General features: G+C 42.5%; 1 protein-coding gene across 2 annotated transcripts in view; it reads left to right on the forward strand.

The window, feature by feature from the left end:
• Positions 1-12833, forward strand: part of ST6GALNAC1 (ST6 N-acetylgalactosaminide alpha-2,6-sialyltransferase 1) — a 75782-nt gene that overhangs the window by 16318 nt on the left and 46631 nt on the right. The window contains exons 3-6 of one of the 2 annotated variants that reach the window (XM_075014502.1): positions 450-601; positions 2363-3562; positions 5278-5327; positions 6486-6578. In XM_075014502.1, coding sequence (XP_074870603.1) covers positions 6556-6578 — 23 coding nt within the window. In that variant the 5' untranslated portion in view covers positions 450-601; positions 2363-3562; positions 5278-5327; positions 6486-6555. Of the gene's footprint in view, positions 1-449; positions 602-2362; positions 5238-5277; positions 5328-6485; positions 6579-12833 lie in introns of those variants that run through there. The other variant, XM_075014500.1, reaches the window with a different exon arrangement.

A 12833-nucleotide genomic window follows, 5' to 3' on the forward strand; every position in this document is an offset into this window, starting at 1 on the left:
TGTGGTACTGAAATACAATAAAATCATTTTGGTGTACATACCTAGAGAAATGGGATTCTCTAGTTAACTCTTTTGTTCATTTACGCCTGTTCAAACTAGCATGTTCTGACCACTATCTTAAAAAGGGTAGATCGTGGGTAATAAATAATAAGGTATAATGCTCCATTGGCTGTCAGGAGGCATCATTTTATTAAACTGTTACCTTCTTTTGTCCCTCCCCAAAGACCAAGCAGAGAATATAAATAACAAGTTGAGTGCAAAGTGATTCTTGTCTCCCTTTACGCTGATGTAAGACCATGTATCTTTATTTATTTGACTTGTACAGGTTTGAAAGGGCATTCAGGACTTAGAGATGCAAAGTTGCTGTTAGCAGAAGGTCAAACTATATGACCTATATCTAGCGCTGGTTCTGACATCTCGGTGACATAATAATTGATCCTCTCGCACAGGAAACAAAGATTGGTAGTGATTTCAACTTCCCTGCTCTGGTCCTTGCCTGTATTGTATTTATGTTGGCTTTGATTTGGATGTGTTTAAAGGAAGAATGGAAATACAATTAGCAGTCAAATGTAACAGAAGACTTCGTCCCTTGAAATATTAGGTACGTACAAAACAGATGTGGGGAGAATGGCATTCTTACTGATTGAAGCCAAAATTTCAATTTGGATGCCTACAATTAGGTTCTTAAATAAGAGGCTTGCCTTAACTTTTTTGCTGCTGTAAAATATTGAATGTTGTAAAATTATCTATATTAATGAACTACTGTGGAGTTAACACTGGCTTTTGGTAAGAAGCACTAAGTGGGACACTGCTTGGTAAGAAGAGGTAACTATAAAATGTAGTTCTTTCAGTTTATACATAAATCAAATAAAGTAGTTTTAGTCTTTTGAAGGGCAGTGCAGCAGAAAAGGACCTGGGGATTATAGTGGATGAGAGGCTGGATATGAGTTAACAGTGTGCCCTTGTAGCCAAAAAAGCTAATGGCATATTGTGGGGCATTAGGAGAAAAATCTCCATCCCTAGAGGTTTTTAAGTCCCGGCTTGACACAGTCCTGGCTGGGATGATTTAGTTAAGGTTGATCCTGCTTTAGGCAGGGGGCTGGACTCGATGACCTCCTGAGGTCCCTTCCAGCCCTAGGAGTCTATGATTCTATAAGTGCTGTATTCTTTTCTATTTATGAGCAAGCCTTTGTCTTCTTGTCTGGTAAGACTCACTTTTACATGGGTGTATTGCATCAATTTTGTGTTGAGCACTAGTATTTACTTGGGAAAATCTAAAATGTATTTTGTTTTCTATATATGTAATCATATTTAACCTTACTTAGAGTTTTTGTCCATAGGCTTCAAAATATTCTGCAGAGATGAGTAAGTATAAAAAATACAAAGAAAGGGTGGGGCGCAGGAACATAATAATTAGTGCATAAATATGTATATGCCCTGTGCATCTGTTCTGTTTGCTGACAATTTAATATCTTGATCTTCAAAGGTAATATGCAAAGAAATATGTCAGGAGTTTTGGTTTTGTTACTATATTTTTATTATCGTGGAAACTGTGTCAAGAATCCAGGTTGTCCCATAGTCCTTTCCATACGACAGTTACTTACAGGATACTGAGTATGGGTATGCCATGTCTGTGAAGATATCCAGGGTACAGTCTAGACTGATGGACAGCTGTGTCCCCTCAATCTCCAGCCCAGGTTGTCTTTTATATTGCTGTTGCTTCTGTGATCATAGAGAAAAGGAGGAGAGAAGTAATATGTGGTCAGTTGCTACACGTGAACATACTCTATTCTTATACCTTTCTCCCCTCTTTGAGGGTCATCTCCATCTGGTATTCAGGCAGCAGCCAGTCTGTTTACTTGGGAACCGTCAGCAGTTTTCATTGCTAAATACGTACATTTCTCACTTACCCCTTTCTTTCTGCCAAAAAATGGCCACTTAATTAGTTGATATCATCTTGACTATGAAACCTGGCTTAGTTGTTGGTTTGTCTTTTGTTTCTGTGGAACTGGTTTGTGTCTGCTTTTCTAAACATCTAGATGTTACAGAAATGTTATACAGTAGAGTAGTATAAATTTATGTACAGTATTGGTACATATTTTACAACGACAGTGATGTGCATTTTTATATGATACCTTACAAGGCATGCTTTATATATAATGTATCGTGGTCTTGTTAAAAGGTTGAATGTAGGGCTGCAAACTGTCAAGAGGTCACTGCATGCAGAGGATCTGATCAAGCCCATTGATGTTACTGGAGTTTGACTTCAGTGGGCTTTGGATCAGGCCCTCAGTCAGGTAAATTTGTTTATAGACTGGCCATTGGTTAAATAATTCTTTTTCCTATTCTTATGTTGATTTAGTCTTTGTGGTGGTGTTGGAAAGTGCTTTGACAGACAGCTTTGGAAGCAGACATTCTGTCTTCAGGAAGGTGCAGAGCAAGGCATAATGTGCCATGCCACCCCTACGAATATGCCTTGTTGGACTCCATACTGGATAGGTCAAAGGTCAGCCAAGACAGAAGGCCGCAACTTTATTTTGATCATATTTACAGAACGTCCATATTCCTGACCTCATAATACCTGCTATACTAGAAGTCTGGATTTAATCCTGGCGGATTAAGTGGCATACCGTGCTATGTTGATCTTCTGCAGGGTGGAACAAAGGGAGTACTGTCAGAGAATCTCACCCAACCCTTAAGCCAGGGACTGATGGATTCACTCCTTCCATGGAAGTGATGTTTCCTTTACACAGGAGCTGCAAAGAGGGAGATACAGGAACTCTTTGCTCGTTGAGGATTCTCCCACATGAGGATTTACAGTTCTGAGTGGTGCAAAGGCGCAGAGTTCAGCAGCAGAGAATATGCCACCAAAACCTGAAAGAATCCTTGTACCATCATGCTGTCAAAGCTATGGCCTACTAGCCATAAATTATATAAAATGTTATGGTGAGGTGACTAGGCATTCCCAATTTTCCTTACCAGTTTAATCAAACTACTTACAGTCAATCACAACATGGCCTTTGGAGGAAAGTGAAGCGAGAAATACCCAGAGACCTTTTGGCATTTTGTTTGGCTGCTTTCTGAAACTAACCAAAAGAATTCATCAAACAGTGAACGGAAATCAGGGTGATCAACTTTGAACTGATCTCTGCAAAATTCATTTTATCAGAAGAAACTAGCATGTGACATAGAAAAAAGTCAAAACTCAGGACACAAGCCTCATCTTCCTTTTTCAGGCCATTTTTTTTAAGTGGAAATTCTTTCGATAAAATCACCAGTGTTTGAAAGCTGAAAATCAGAAAACTTTGAAGTGTGCAGATACACTTCAAGCAACCTTATCTCTACCCCGTACCATGCCAACCTTACATTCTCTACTTCTTGTGCTTAAAAATTCTCCGTCTTAACGATTAATGCAGGGCTTTCAAATGAAGGTGGTTTTGATGAGGACTTTAACTTCACAGACAGTGGCTGCAAACATCTTAAACCTGCTTCTGTTTGCCTGTGGACTTGAGGAACTGTGGAGGGTGTGGTTTGGTTTTGTACACATGCATCCATCATAAAGGTACGGCTTGCTTCATGCTGTGGCTTGTGTAGTCTACTTAACTTTTAGTCTAGTTTTTGTAGTTCCAGTTGTCAGTTATATGCTAAGTGGCAAAGTAGAGTGTTTTGGGGGGCATTTTCTTAATAGGATCCTTTTCAGTGAAGGGTTGCAGTGGTGCTCCTTGCTGGCATATTGCCTTAAAGCAGGAGCCACTGTAGATGTAGATAAATGTGGCTCTCTTTCAACCTTCCTGCATGGACATTTGGGTGCTCCATGTGGCTTTCTTCCCTTAGGCCACATCCAGTGTTCCCTCTTAATTTTCTTAGTCCATGGGTGAAATAAATTTTCTTATGTGCATCACAGTATGTGCAGGTAGGCACCACCAATAGAAACACATGCTTCCCACTGTAGGAGTTGTAGGCGCTCTGCTAATCAGCTGAGTGGCACTTGAGTCTCTCTTAACTCAACTTACAGGGAACACTGGCCGCACCCCAAGTTTCCTGCCTGCTGCCACCCCTCCCACATCCTCTCACTGTAGCCACCTGCATTGGAAGGTTATCTTTGCAATCAACATCATTCTGAGTCAGAAGTATTGACAGCATGTTGAATAAATTCCACTAAGAAATTCCTCAGAACTAGTCAAAGGCAGAAGTTTTGATTAAAATACAAGTTAAAACAATGAGGTATTCCGAGGCCAAACCATTTTGGAGTTATAAATAACTCAAATAAGTTCAAGAAGTCAAGTCACTTTTTTAAAAAATTAAATCCTCATATCTCCTAAACATTGTATCCAATTTGACTCCTATTTTCCAGGATCCTAAAATCAAATCTGTAAAAATAATTGTCAAAATCAGATCACTGTTAAGAAATTTACTCTACAGTAGTTATTAGTGTTGTAATGTACTGTAAATTATAGCAGTTTTCAGTGATTACCTCATTCAGATTAGGTCTCTGATTAGTCCTCTTATTAGTAAACAACACAATTAGGAAAGATATCATTGATCTAGTCAGTGCTTTTGGTAATCAAACATTATTAAGAGAGTGCATGCTACAGGTTCCTCTTCCGTGGTCCAGCACTCTTTGGTCCCAGGGCCAGGGATTTTGCTGGACCAAGGGAGCTTCCACACTCACCACCCATCTGCCAGATGCTCACCAGCACCATCCTGGGCCGCTACTGGCAGTGCCAAGTCTCCCTGGCTTCAGGCTGCTGTCTTCCCTGTCTCCTGGCTCCCAACTCTCGAGGCTGTGGGGCTCTTTTTCAGCAACGTGCATGGTCGTGCCAGACCACAGAAGTTGCCAGGCCAGAGACTCAGAGATTTTAGAGGTGCAACTAGCCAATTGCAAAAGCAGCACTTGTTTTTCACCCATATTAAGCAATTATTGCCAGAGAGTCATGCATTGACAAGCCACAAGCTATGTACCAGGACTGGAAAAATACAAAAACTTTTCAGATGTAATTTATATATTTATTTTTTGTCATTTTAATTACAGTTTTATAATCTTTACCTGTCCAGTTTTTGAGAATTTTGCTCATAACTGATTTTTGAACAAGGCAGTCCAGAGGAAAATGTTAGCACTGCACTTTATCTTTTGTTTTTATTGATTATCTGAACTTTGTTTCTTCCTTCAAAGGTAAGGCTTATATAGATTATAGCTGATTTTGTGGATATGATCTCTTGTGTAAGTCCTCTCTAAGCATCCAATAGAAGAGCTTATAGATATGTACATTTTTCCAGACTATATTTGTGGAAACAACACTGGGCAATAGGATTCAGCAAAGTTCAAGGTAAGTTCAAAAGAGAAAAATGAAGCATTCCTAGTCATAGGAATTATTATTATTATTATTATTATTATTATTTTGGCAAATGTTTCATGTACCACAAACTCTGACTCCCTAGAACATGTACTGTAGGGAACAATCTTAGACTGGCAGGGAGACTACCTGGTTATTCTAATGTTTTTTGTCTACCTTTACCTTCTGTTCATTGACGTATTTTGGCCCAGAGATATGTGTTGTGAAAGTGGGGAAGAAAGGATATTTTGTTCCCTATAGTCCAAAGCGAGATGTACTCATTCGTGTGTTCTGCACTGGGTTTTCATACCCAACTCCCTGTGCCAAATAAGTCATTGACAACACAACTTTAACCTCTGAGAACTTTACAGTCCATCACAAAATGAAGCCTGTTGAGTAACAAACTCAATAAAAATCTAGAGGACACTTAGGCTACATCTTCACTTCTGGGCAGATTGACTCTGCAGCTGTCAGTCTTCCAGAGTTCAATTTAGTGTACCCTAGCAGAGGTGCACTAAACTGAACTCACAGCGTGCCTTCTCTCTCCCTTCCTTCAGTAGGACAGTGGAGATGGTGCAGAAGTGCAAATTAAGGTGTGTCAACTCCATCTACTTAATGTAGCTGGAGTTGCGTACCTTAATTCATCCTTCCACTGTAGCGTATACTTGCCCTCAATGTTTGTATTCAGTATGGACTCACGTGGTAACTTTGTGAAAACTGTTCATTAAGAAGTCTAATATTTAGAAGGCTTCATTTCAAAGGTGCTGTGGATCTACAACACTATTGGAAATTGCTGGGGATTGTGGGTGCTGCTGACAACCAGCTGTATGTTGGCTTACAAATGTTAAATGTTTCCACTGAAACAGTCCTCTTATGGACTCCCAGTTGGTAAGACTTTGAAAAGCAGATGTGAGACTGTATCTTATATGTTCGTTTGGTGCCCAGAACAATGGGGCGCAACTTAGTTGTGTTGTTAAGTTCTACTCTAATGTGAATTATTGGAGGGGTAGCCGTGTTAGTCTGGATCTGTAACAGCAACGAAGGGTCCTGTGGCGCCTTATAGACGAACAGAAAAGTTTTGCGCATGAGCTTTCGTGAGCACGGACTCACTTCATCAGATGCTAGTCATATAATGTGAATGTTCTCTTTCAGGTGAAAAGGGTGATTGCACAAAAGAGAGACCCTTACAAGCTGGAAAATTTGGTAATAAGTATCCACAAACATGGGACACCCCTGTTCCAACAGGTAAATTAGAATCCTGTTACTTCCTTGTGTTTCCCCCCACCCCCAAGTAGTAGATGGGAAGGCTATTATTGAACTGTTTTATGGATAGTAAAAGAAACGAAAAGTATCACAAGTTTTAGATTTTGCCTTGTCTACTACCAAACTTTACTGAAAATGTCAAAAATAAACTAATAAAAGGCAAATATCTTGTATTTAGTCCCTCTGTCTCCTCCTTATTTCCATATCCAGAGACTCTGGTAAACATGAAAACAATCTGCATTTTCTGTTGACAGCAACCTCGACTTTACTGGCTGTGACTGTCATTTTTATATAATAGATCAAACTGCTGTGGGCATTAGGAAGGGAAGAAGCCAAATACTTCCTCTTGGGGGAGCCTGTAGGATCTCACTGTAGCCCCAAAACTGGCAGCTCTGACTAGGATAGGAGAACATGTGGCTGGAGTACATGTTGGTTCAGCTCATGACCTCTTTACAGGCAGGGCACCACAGGCATTTTGAAAAGTAAATCAGCTCCCCTCACCTTGCAGAGGGAAAACTCCCGAGGGAAGAGTTTAGTAGCAGCAGCATCTGCCACCTGGGTGACTTCTTCCCTATCCTTGGTGAAGGATCCCAGGTAGTGCAGTGAAGTGTAAATTTGTAATTCTCCACTAGTGACAGCAATGACAGAACCTGCTGGGAGGCTCCGACTTTTTTATCTTAAACCATTGTGTCTTTCGTTTGTCTTTCTTCCACCACATCTTCCCTTATTGTTCAAAGCTAGTGGAGACTTAGGTTGGCTAGTACAGACACAGCCATAGATTGACTGACCTCTGAAAGGTGGAAGAAGTGTTTAAATTCAACATTGTTCATCTTCTAATCTTTCTCTGGGTGGTTGTGGATGATAAATCAGTCTATGTGCAAATACACAATAACCTTTCTGAAACTGTCACACTTAAAATTCTTCTACAGGATGAAAATCTGTCTGGCACTCTCATCCAGCCACATCCCTGGCCTAGTAGGATCTCAGATGTTGCTGGACCAGAGAGCTGTTAGCGGCACATTTATAGCGGAACCCTCAGGTGGGGTTGGGGATGCCCACTAGGGGAAGCCCAGGCAGGGTCGGGAAGCCCTGCTGAGGCAGGCAGCCCTGTCGGCAGCCCCCCGTGGTAGCAGACAGCTGGGTCAGGGAGCCTGGCTGGGGCATACAGCCCGGCTGGCAGCCTCCGCAGGAGTGGAGAATCAGTCTAGGCAACCCAATTGGGGCAAGGAGCCTCGTGGACAGCCCCACAGCGGGTAGCCCAGCTGGGGCACGGAGCCCCGTGGCTGGAAGTCCCGTGGCAAGCCTTGGTTGGCATCCCAGTGGCAGAGAGCTCTGGCAGGAGTGGAGCTCCTCAGGCAGCCTGGAGTCAGGGAGCTGGTGACAGCCAGAAGGGGAACCCAGCCAGCAGGCTGGCAGTCCCCCCAGGGCAGTCAGGAGACCTGACCTCCCCTGATCCAGCAAATCTCCTAATTTGGGATCACTCAGGTCCAGAGGGTGCTGGAAGAGGGAGGCACAACCTGTAGTGCTGTATTTCCCATATTCTGATTAATAGCTGTAGTAATACTTGTGCCATTCATAGAATCATAGAACACGAGGACTGGAAGGGACCTCGAGAGGCCATCGAGTCCAGCCCCCTCCCCCAATGGCAGGACCAAGTACTAGCTAAACCATCCCTGATAGACATTTATCTAACCTGTTCTTAAATGTCTCCAGCGATGGAGATTCCACAACCTCCCTTGGCAATTTATTCCACTGTCTGACCACCCTGACAGTGAGGAACTTTTTCCTAATGTCCAACCTAAACCTCCCTTGCTGCAGTTTAAGCCAGTTGCCTCTTGTTCTATTCTCAGAGGCCAAGAAGAACAAGTTCTCCTTCCTCCTTATGACTCCCTTTTAGATACCTGAAAACCGCTATCATGTCTCCCCTCAATCTTCTCTTTTCCAAACTAAACAAGCCCAATTCTTTCAACCTTTTTTCATAGGTCACATTCTCTAGACCTTCAATCATTCTTGTCGCTCTTCTCTGGACCCTCTCTAGTTTCTCCACATCTTTTTTGAACTGCAGTGCCCAGAACTGGACACAATACTCCAGCTGAGGCCTAACCAGCGCAGAGTAGAGCGGAAGAATGACTTCTCGTGTCTTGTTCACAACACACCTGTTAATGCATTCCCACTAGATGAATGTGTGTCAGTGCTGTGCCAGCACCACCCTGTCTCCTCCACCTGTGCTTGTAGTCAGACAGACCACCTGACTTTGGATGCATCTACCCAGACCCTGGTGTGGTTTTGCAGAGGTGATGGCTCACATTTCCCATTTACACAAATGAAGACTGAGGGGAACATCCAATGTGAAAGGTGCCTACTGGTGGAATCTTTCAGGAGACAGATGGGAGAGCTGCAGGAGGAGGTGGCTAGGCAGAGGAGCATCCAAGCTCAGGTGGAATTCCTTGAGTATCTCTCTGTGGAAACAGCCAAGGCTGAGAAATTGATCCAGCTACACAGGACTCCTCCACTGGTGGAAGAGAAGATGTCTCTTTTTCAGGTGGTGGGGGAGAGGTGGGGAGAACTGGCAGCTTGTTAGTTCTTGCAGCAGGTCGTGCTCCACCCCTGCTCCTCCCAACCTCCCGTGGCGGTTCTGGAGAACTGTTGTGCTGCGCTGGATACCAGAGCTGAGCAATCATCCGAGGGGCCCGTATCTGAGATGCTACAGGGATTGTCAAGGATCATCTGGCCTTCTGATTACTACCCCATGCTATTCATCCATATAGGCACAAATGATACTACAAGGTGTAACCTTGAGCAGACCAAGCGTGACTACAGGTCTCTAGGGGTAGAGGTGAGGATGTTTGGAGCACAGGTGGTGGTCTCTTCAGGTCCTTTTGGTCAGAGGTAAGAGCACAGTCAGAGACAGGTGAATACCTGGCTGTGGAGGTGGTGTCACCAGCAGGGCTTTGGCTTGCTTGACCATGGGATGCTGTTTCAAGAAGGACTGCTAAACAGAGATGGGGTTCATCTAAAATAGGAAGGGTAAGGAGGTATTTGGATACAGATTATCTAACCTAGTGAGGAGAGCTTTAAACATGGATTGATGGGGGCAGGTGAACAAACCCCCACAGCTTAGTGAAAACCAGGAAGACCCAGGAGGTAGGTCGTAAATTGGAGGGGAGCATGGGCTGAAAGAGCAGAGATAAAGGCGGGACAAGACAGAGCTGGAGGGTAAAATCATAGTATCTAAGTTGTTTGTCTATAGATGTATGCAGAATAAGCAGAAGGAACTTGAAATGCTAGTAAATAAACATAAATATGACATAATTGGTATCACAGACTTGTGGGATAATATACATGATTGGAATATTGGTGTAGAAGAGTACCGATGTGTCAGGCAGGATAGGCAGGGAAAAAGGGAGGAGGTGTTCTCTTATATATTGAAAATGTGAATATTTGGACTGAGGTTGAGTTGCACAAAGGAGACAGACTTGTTGAGAGTCTCTGGCTAAAGTTGAAAGGGGTGAAGCAGGGGAGATGTCGTGGTTGGGGTCTACTACAGACCACTTAACCAGGAAGAAGATGGATGAGGCGTTTTTTAAAACAACTAACAAAATCATCCAAAGCACAGAACTTGGGCGTGGTGATCGGGGACTTCAGCTATCCAGACATTTTTTGGGAAAAAAACACAGCAAGGCACAGATGATCCAACAAGTTCTTGGAATGCCCTGGAGCCCATTTTTGTTTCAGAAAGTGGAGAAAACTACTGAGTGGGGGCGGTTTTAGATTTGATTTTAACAAATAGGGAGGAACTGGTTGAGAATTTGAAAGTGGCAGGTAGCTTGGGTGAAAGTGATCATGAAGCGATAAAGCTCATTATCCGAATGAGTGGTAGAAGAGAGACCAGCAAAATAAAGGCAATGGATTATGATCCCATGGAAAGTAAGACTATGAGGAAAAACACTTGAAGACAATTGGCAGTTTTTCAAAGGGACATTACGAAGAGCACAAGAGCAAACCATTTTTCTGCGTAGTTGAGATAGGAAGTGTGGCCAGAGACCAGCTTGACATAACCAGGAGATCTTGAATGACCTAAAAATCAAAAAGGAATTGTATTAAAAGTGGAAGCTGGGTCATAGTACAAAGGAGGAACATAAACAAATAACACAGGAATGTAGGTACAACATTAGAAAGACGAAAGCACAAAAAAAAGCTCAATCTAGCTCAAGCGATAAGGGAAAACAAGAAAATATTCTACAAGTATATTAGAAGGAAGAGGAAGTCCAAGGACAGGGTGGGCCCATTGCTTAATAAAGAGGGAGAAATAATAAAATGTGGAAATGGCAGACATACTTAATGATTTCTTTGTTTCAGTCTTCACCCAGAAGGTTGATAGAGACTGGATGCCTAACATACTGAATGCTAGTGGAAATGGAGTAGGTCCAGAAGTTAAAATAGGGAAAGAAGAAGTTAAAAATGTCTTAGAAAAGTTAAGTGTCTTCAAGTCACCAGGCCTGATGAATTGCATCCTAGAATACTCAAAGAACTGATAGAAGAGCTATCCAAGCCACTAGCTATCATCTTTGCAAAGTCATGGAAGTCAGGAGAGATGCCAGAAGGCTGTAAAAGGGCATACCTAGTGCTCATGTATAAAAAGGGAAAGAAGGACAACTCAGGAAAGATGATGGAACAAATAATTAAGGAATCCATCTGCAAACATCTGGAATATAGTAAGGTGATAGGTAACAACGTACATTTGTCAAGAACAAATCATCAAATCGTCCTGGTAGCTTTCTTTGATAGGATAACAGCCTTGTGGATAAACGGGTAGTGTGGTGGATACGGTATACTGCTAAGGCATTTGATACAGTGTCACATGACCTTCTTCTCAGTAAACTAGGAAGATGTTACATAGATGGGGCTACTATCAAGTGAGTATGTAAGTAGTTGGGTAACCATTCATGGAGACAAGTATTGGAGGGGTAGCCATGTTAGTCTGCATCTGTAACAGCAACGAAGGGTCCTGTGGCACCTTATAGACTAACAGAAAAGTTTTGAGCATGAGCTTTCGTGAGCACAGACTCACTTCTTCAGACGCTGGTCTTGGAAATCTGCAGGGCCAGGTATAAATAAGCCAGAGCAAGGGTGGGGATAACAAGGTTAGCTCAGTCAGCAAGGGTGAGGCTTACTACCAGCAGTTGATCTGGAGGTGTGAACACCAAGGGAGGGGAACCCTCATGAAAGCTCATGCTCAAAACTTTTCTGTTAGTCTATAAGGTGCCACAGGACCCTTCGTTGCTATTCATGGAGAGTAGTTATTAGTGGTTGAGTCATGCTGAAAGGCAATAACAATTGGGGTTCCACAGGTGTCAGTTGTGGGGGCAGTTCTGTTCAATATCTTCATCAATGATTTAGATAATGACATAGAGAGTACGCTTATCAAGTTTTCAGGTGATACTGAGCTGGGAGGGGTTGCAAGTGCTTTGGAAGGTAGAGTCAGAATTCAAAATGGCCTGGAGAAATCATCTGAGGAGAAGATAGGATGAAATTCAATAAGAGCAAATTCAAACTACTCCTCTTTGGGAGGAACAATTTGTTCCATATATACAAAATGGGAAGTGAGCCCCTCGGATGGAGTACTGCAAAGAGGGATCTAGGGGTCATAGTGCACCACAAGCTGAGTAGGGGTCAATAGTATGACACTTGCAAAAAAAGCAAACGTGAGTCTGGGATGCATTAGCAGGATTATTGTGAGCAAGACACAGAAAGTAATTCTTCCATCTAGTCTGCACGGAGTAGGCCTCGGAGTATTGTGTCCAGTTCTGGGCACCACATTTTAAGAAAGATGTGGAGAAATTGGAGAGGGTACGGAGAAGAGCAACTAAAATGATCAAAGTCTAGAAAATATGGTCTATGAGAGAAGATGGAAAGAATCGGGTTTGTTCAGTTTAGAAAAAGAGAAGGCAAAGAAGGGACGTGATAGCAGCTTTCAAGTACCTAAAAAGGTGATACAAAGAGGAGGGAGAGAAATTATTCTCCTTAGCCTCCTCCAATAGGACAAAAAGCAAGGTGCTTAAATTGCAGCAAGGGAGGTTTAGGTTGGACATTAGGAAAATTTTCCCATCAAGGTGGTTAAATCTTGGAATAAATTGCATAGGGTGGTTGTAGAATCTCTACTATTGGAGATATTTAAGAATAGATTGGATAAATGTCTAAAAGGGATAATATAGATGGTGCTTGGTCCTGCTCTGA

The sequence above is a fragment of the Carettochelys insculpta genome, chromosome 20, assembly GCF_033958435.1.
Source record: "Carettochelys insculpta isolate YL-2023 chromosome 20, ASM3395843v1, whole genome shotgun sequence".
NCBI lineage: Eukaryota > Metazoa > Chordata > Testudines > Carettochelyidae > Carettochelys > Carettochelys insculpta.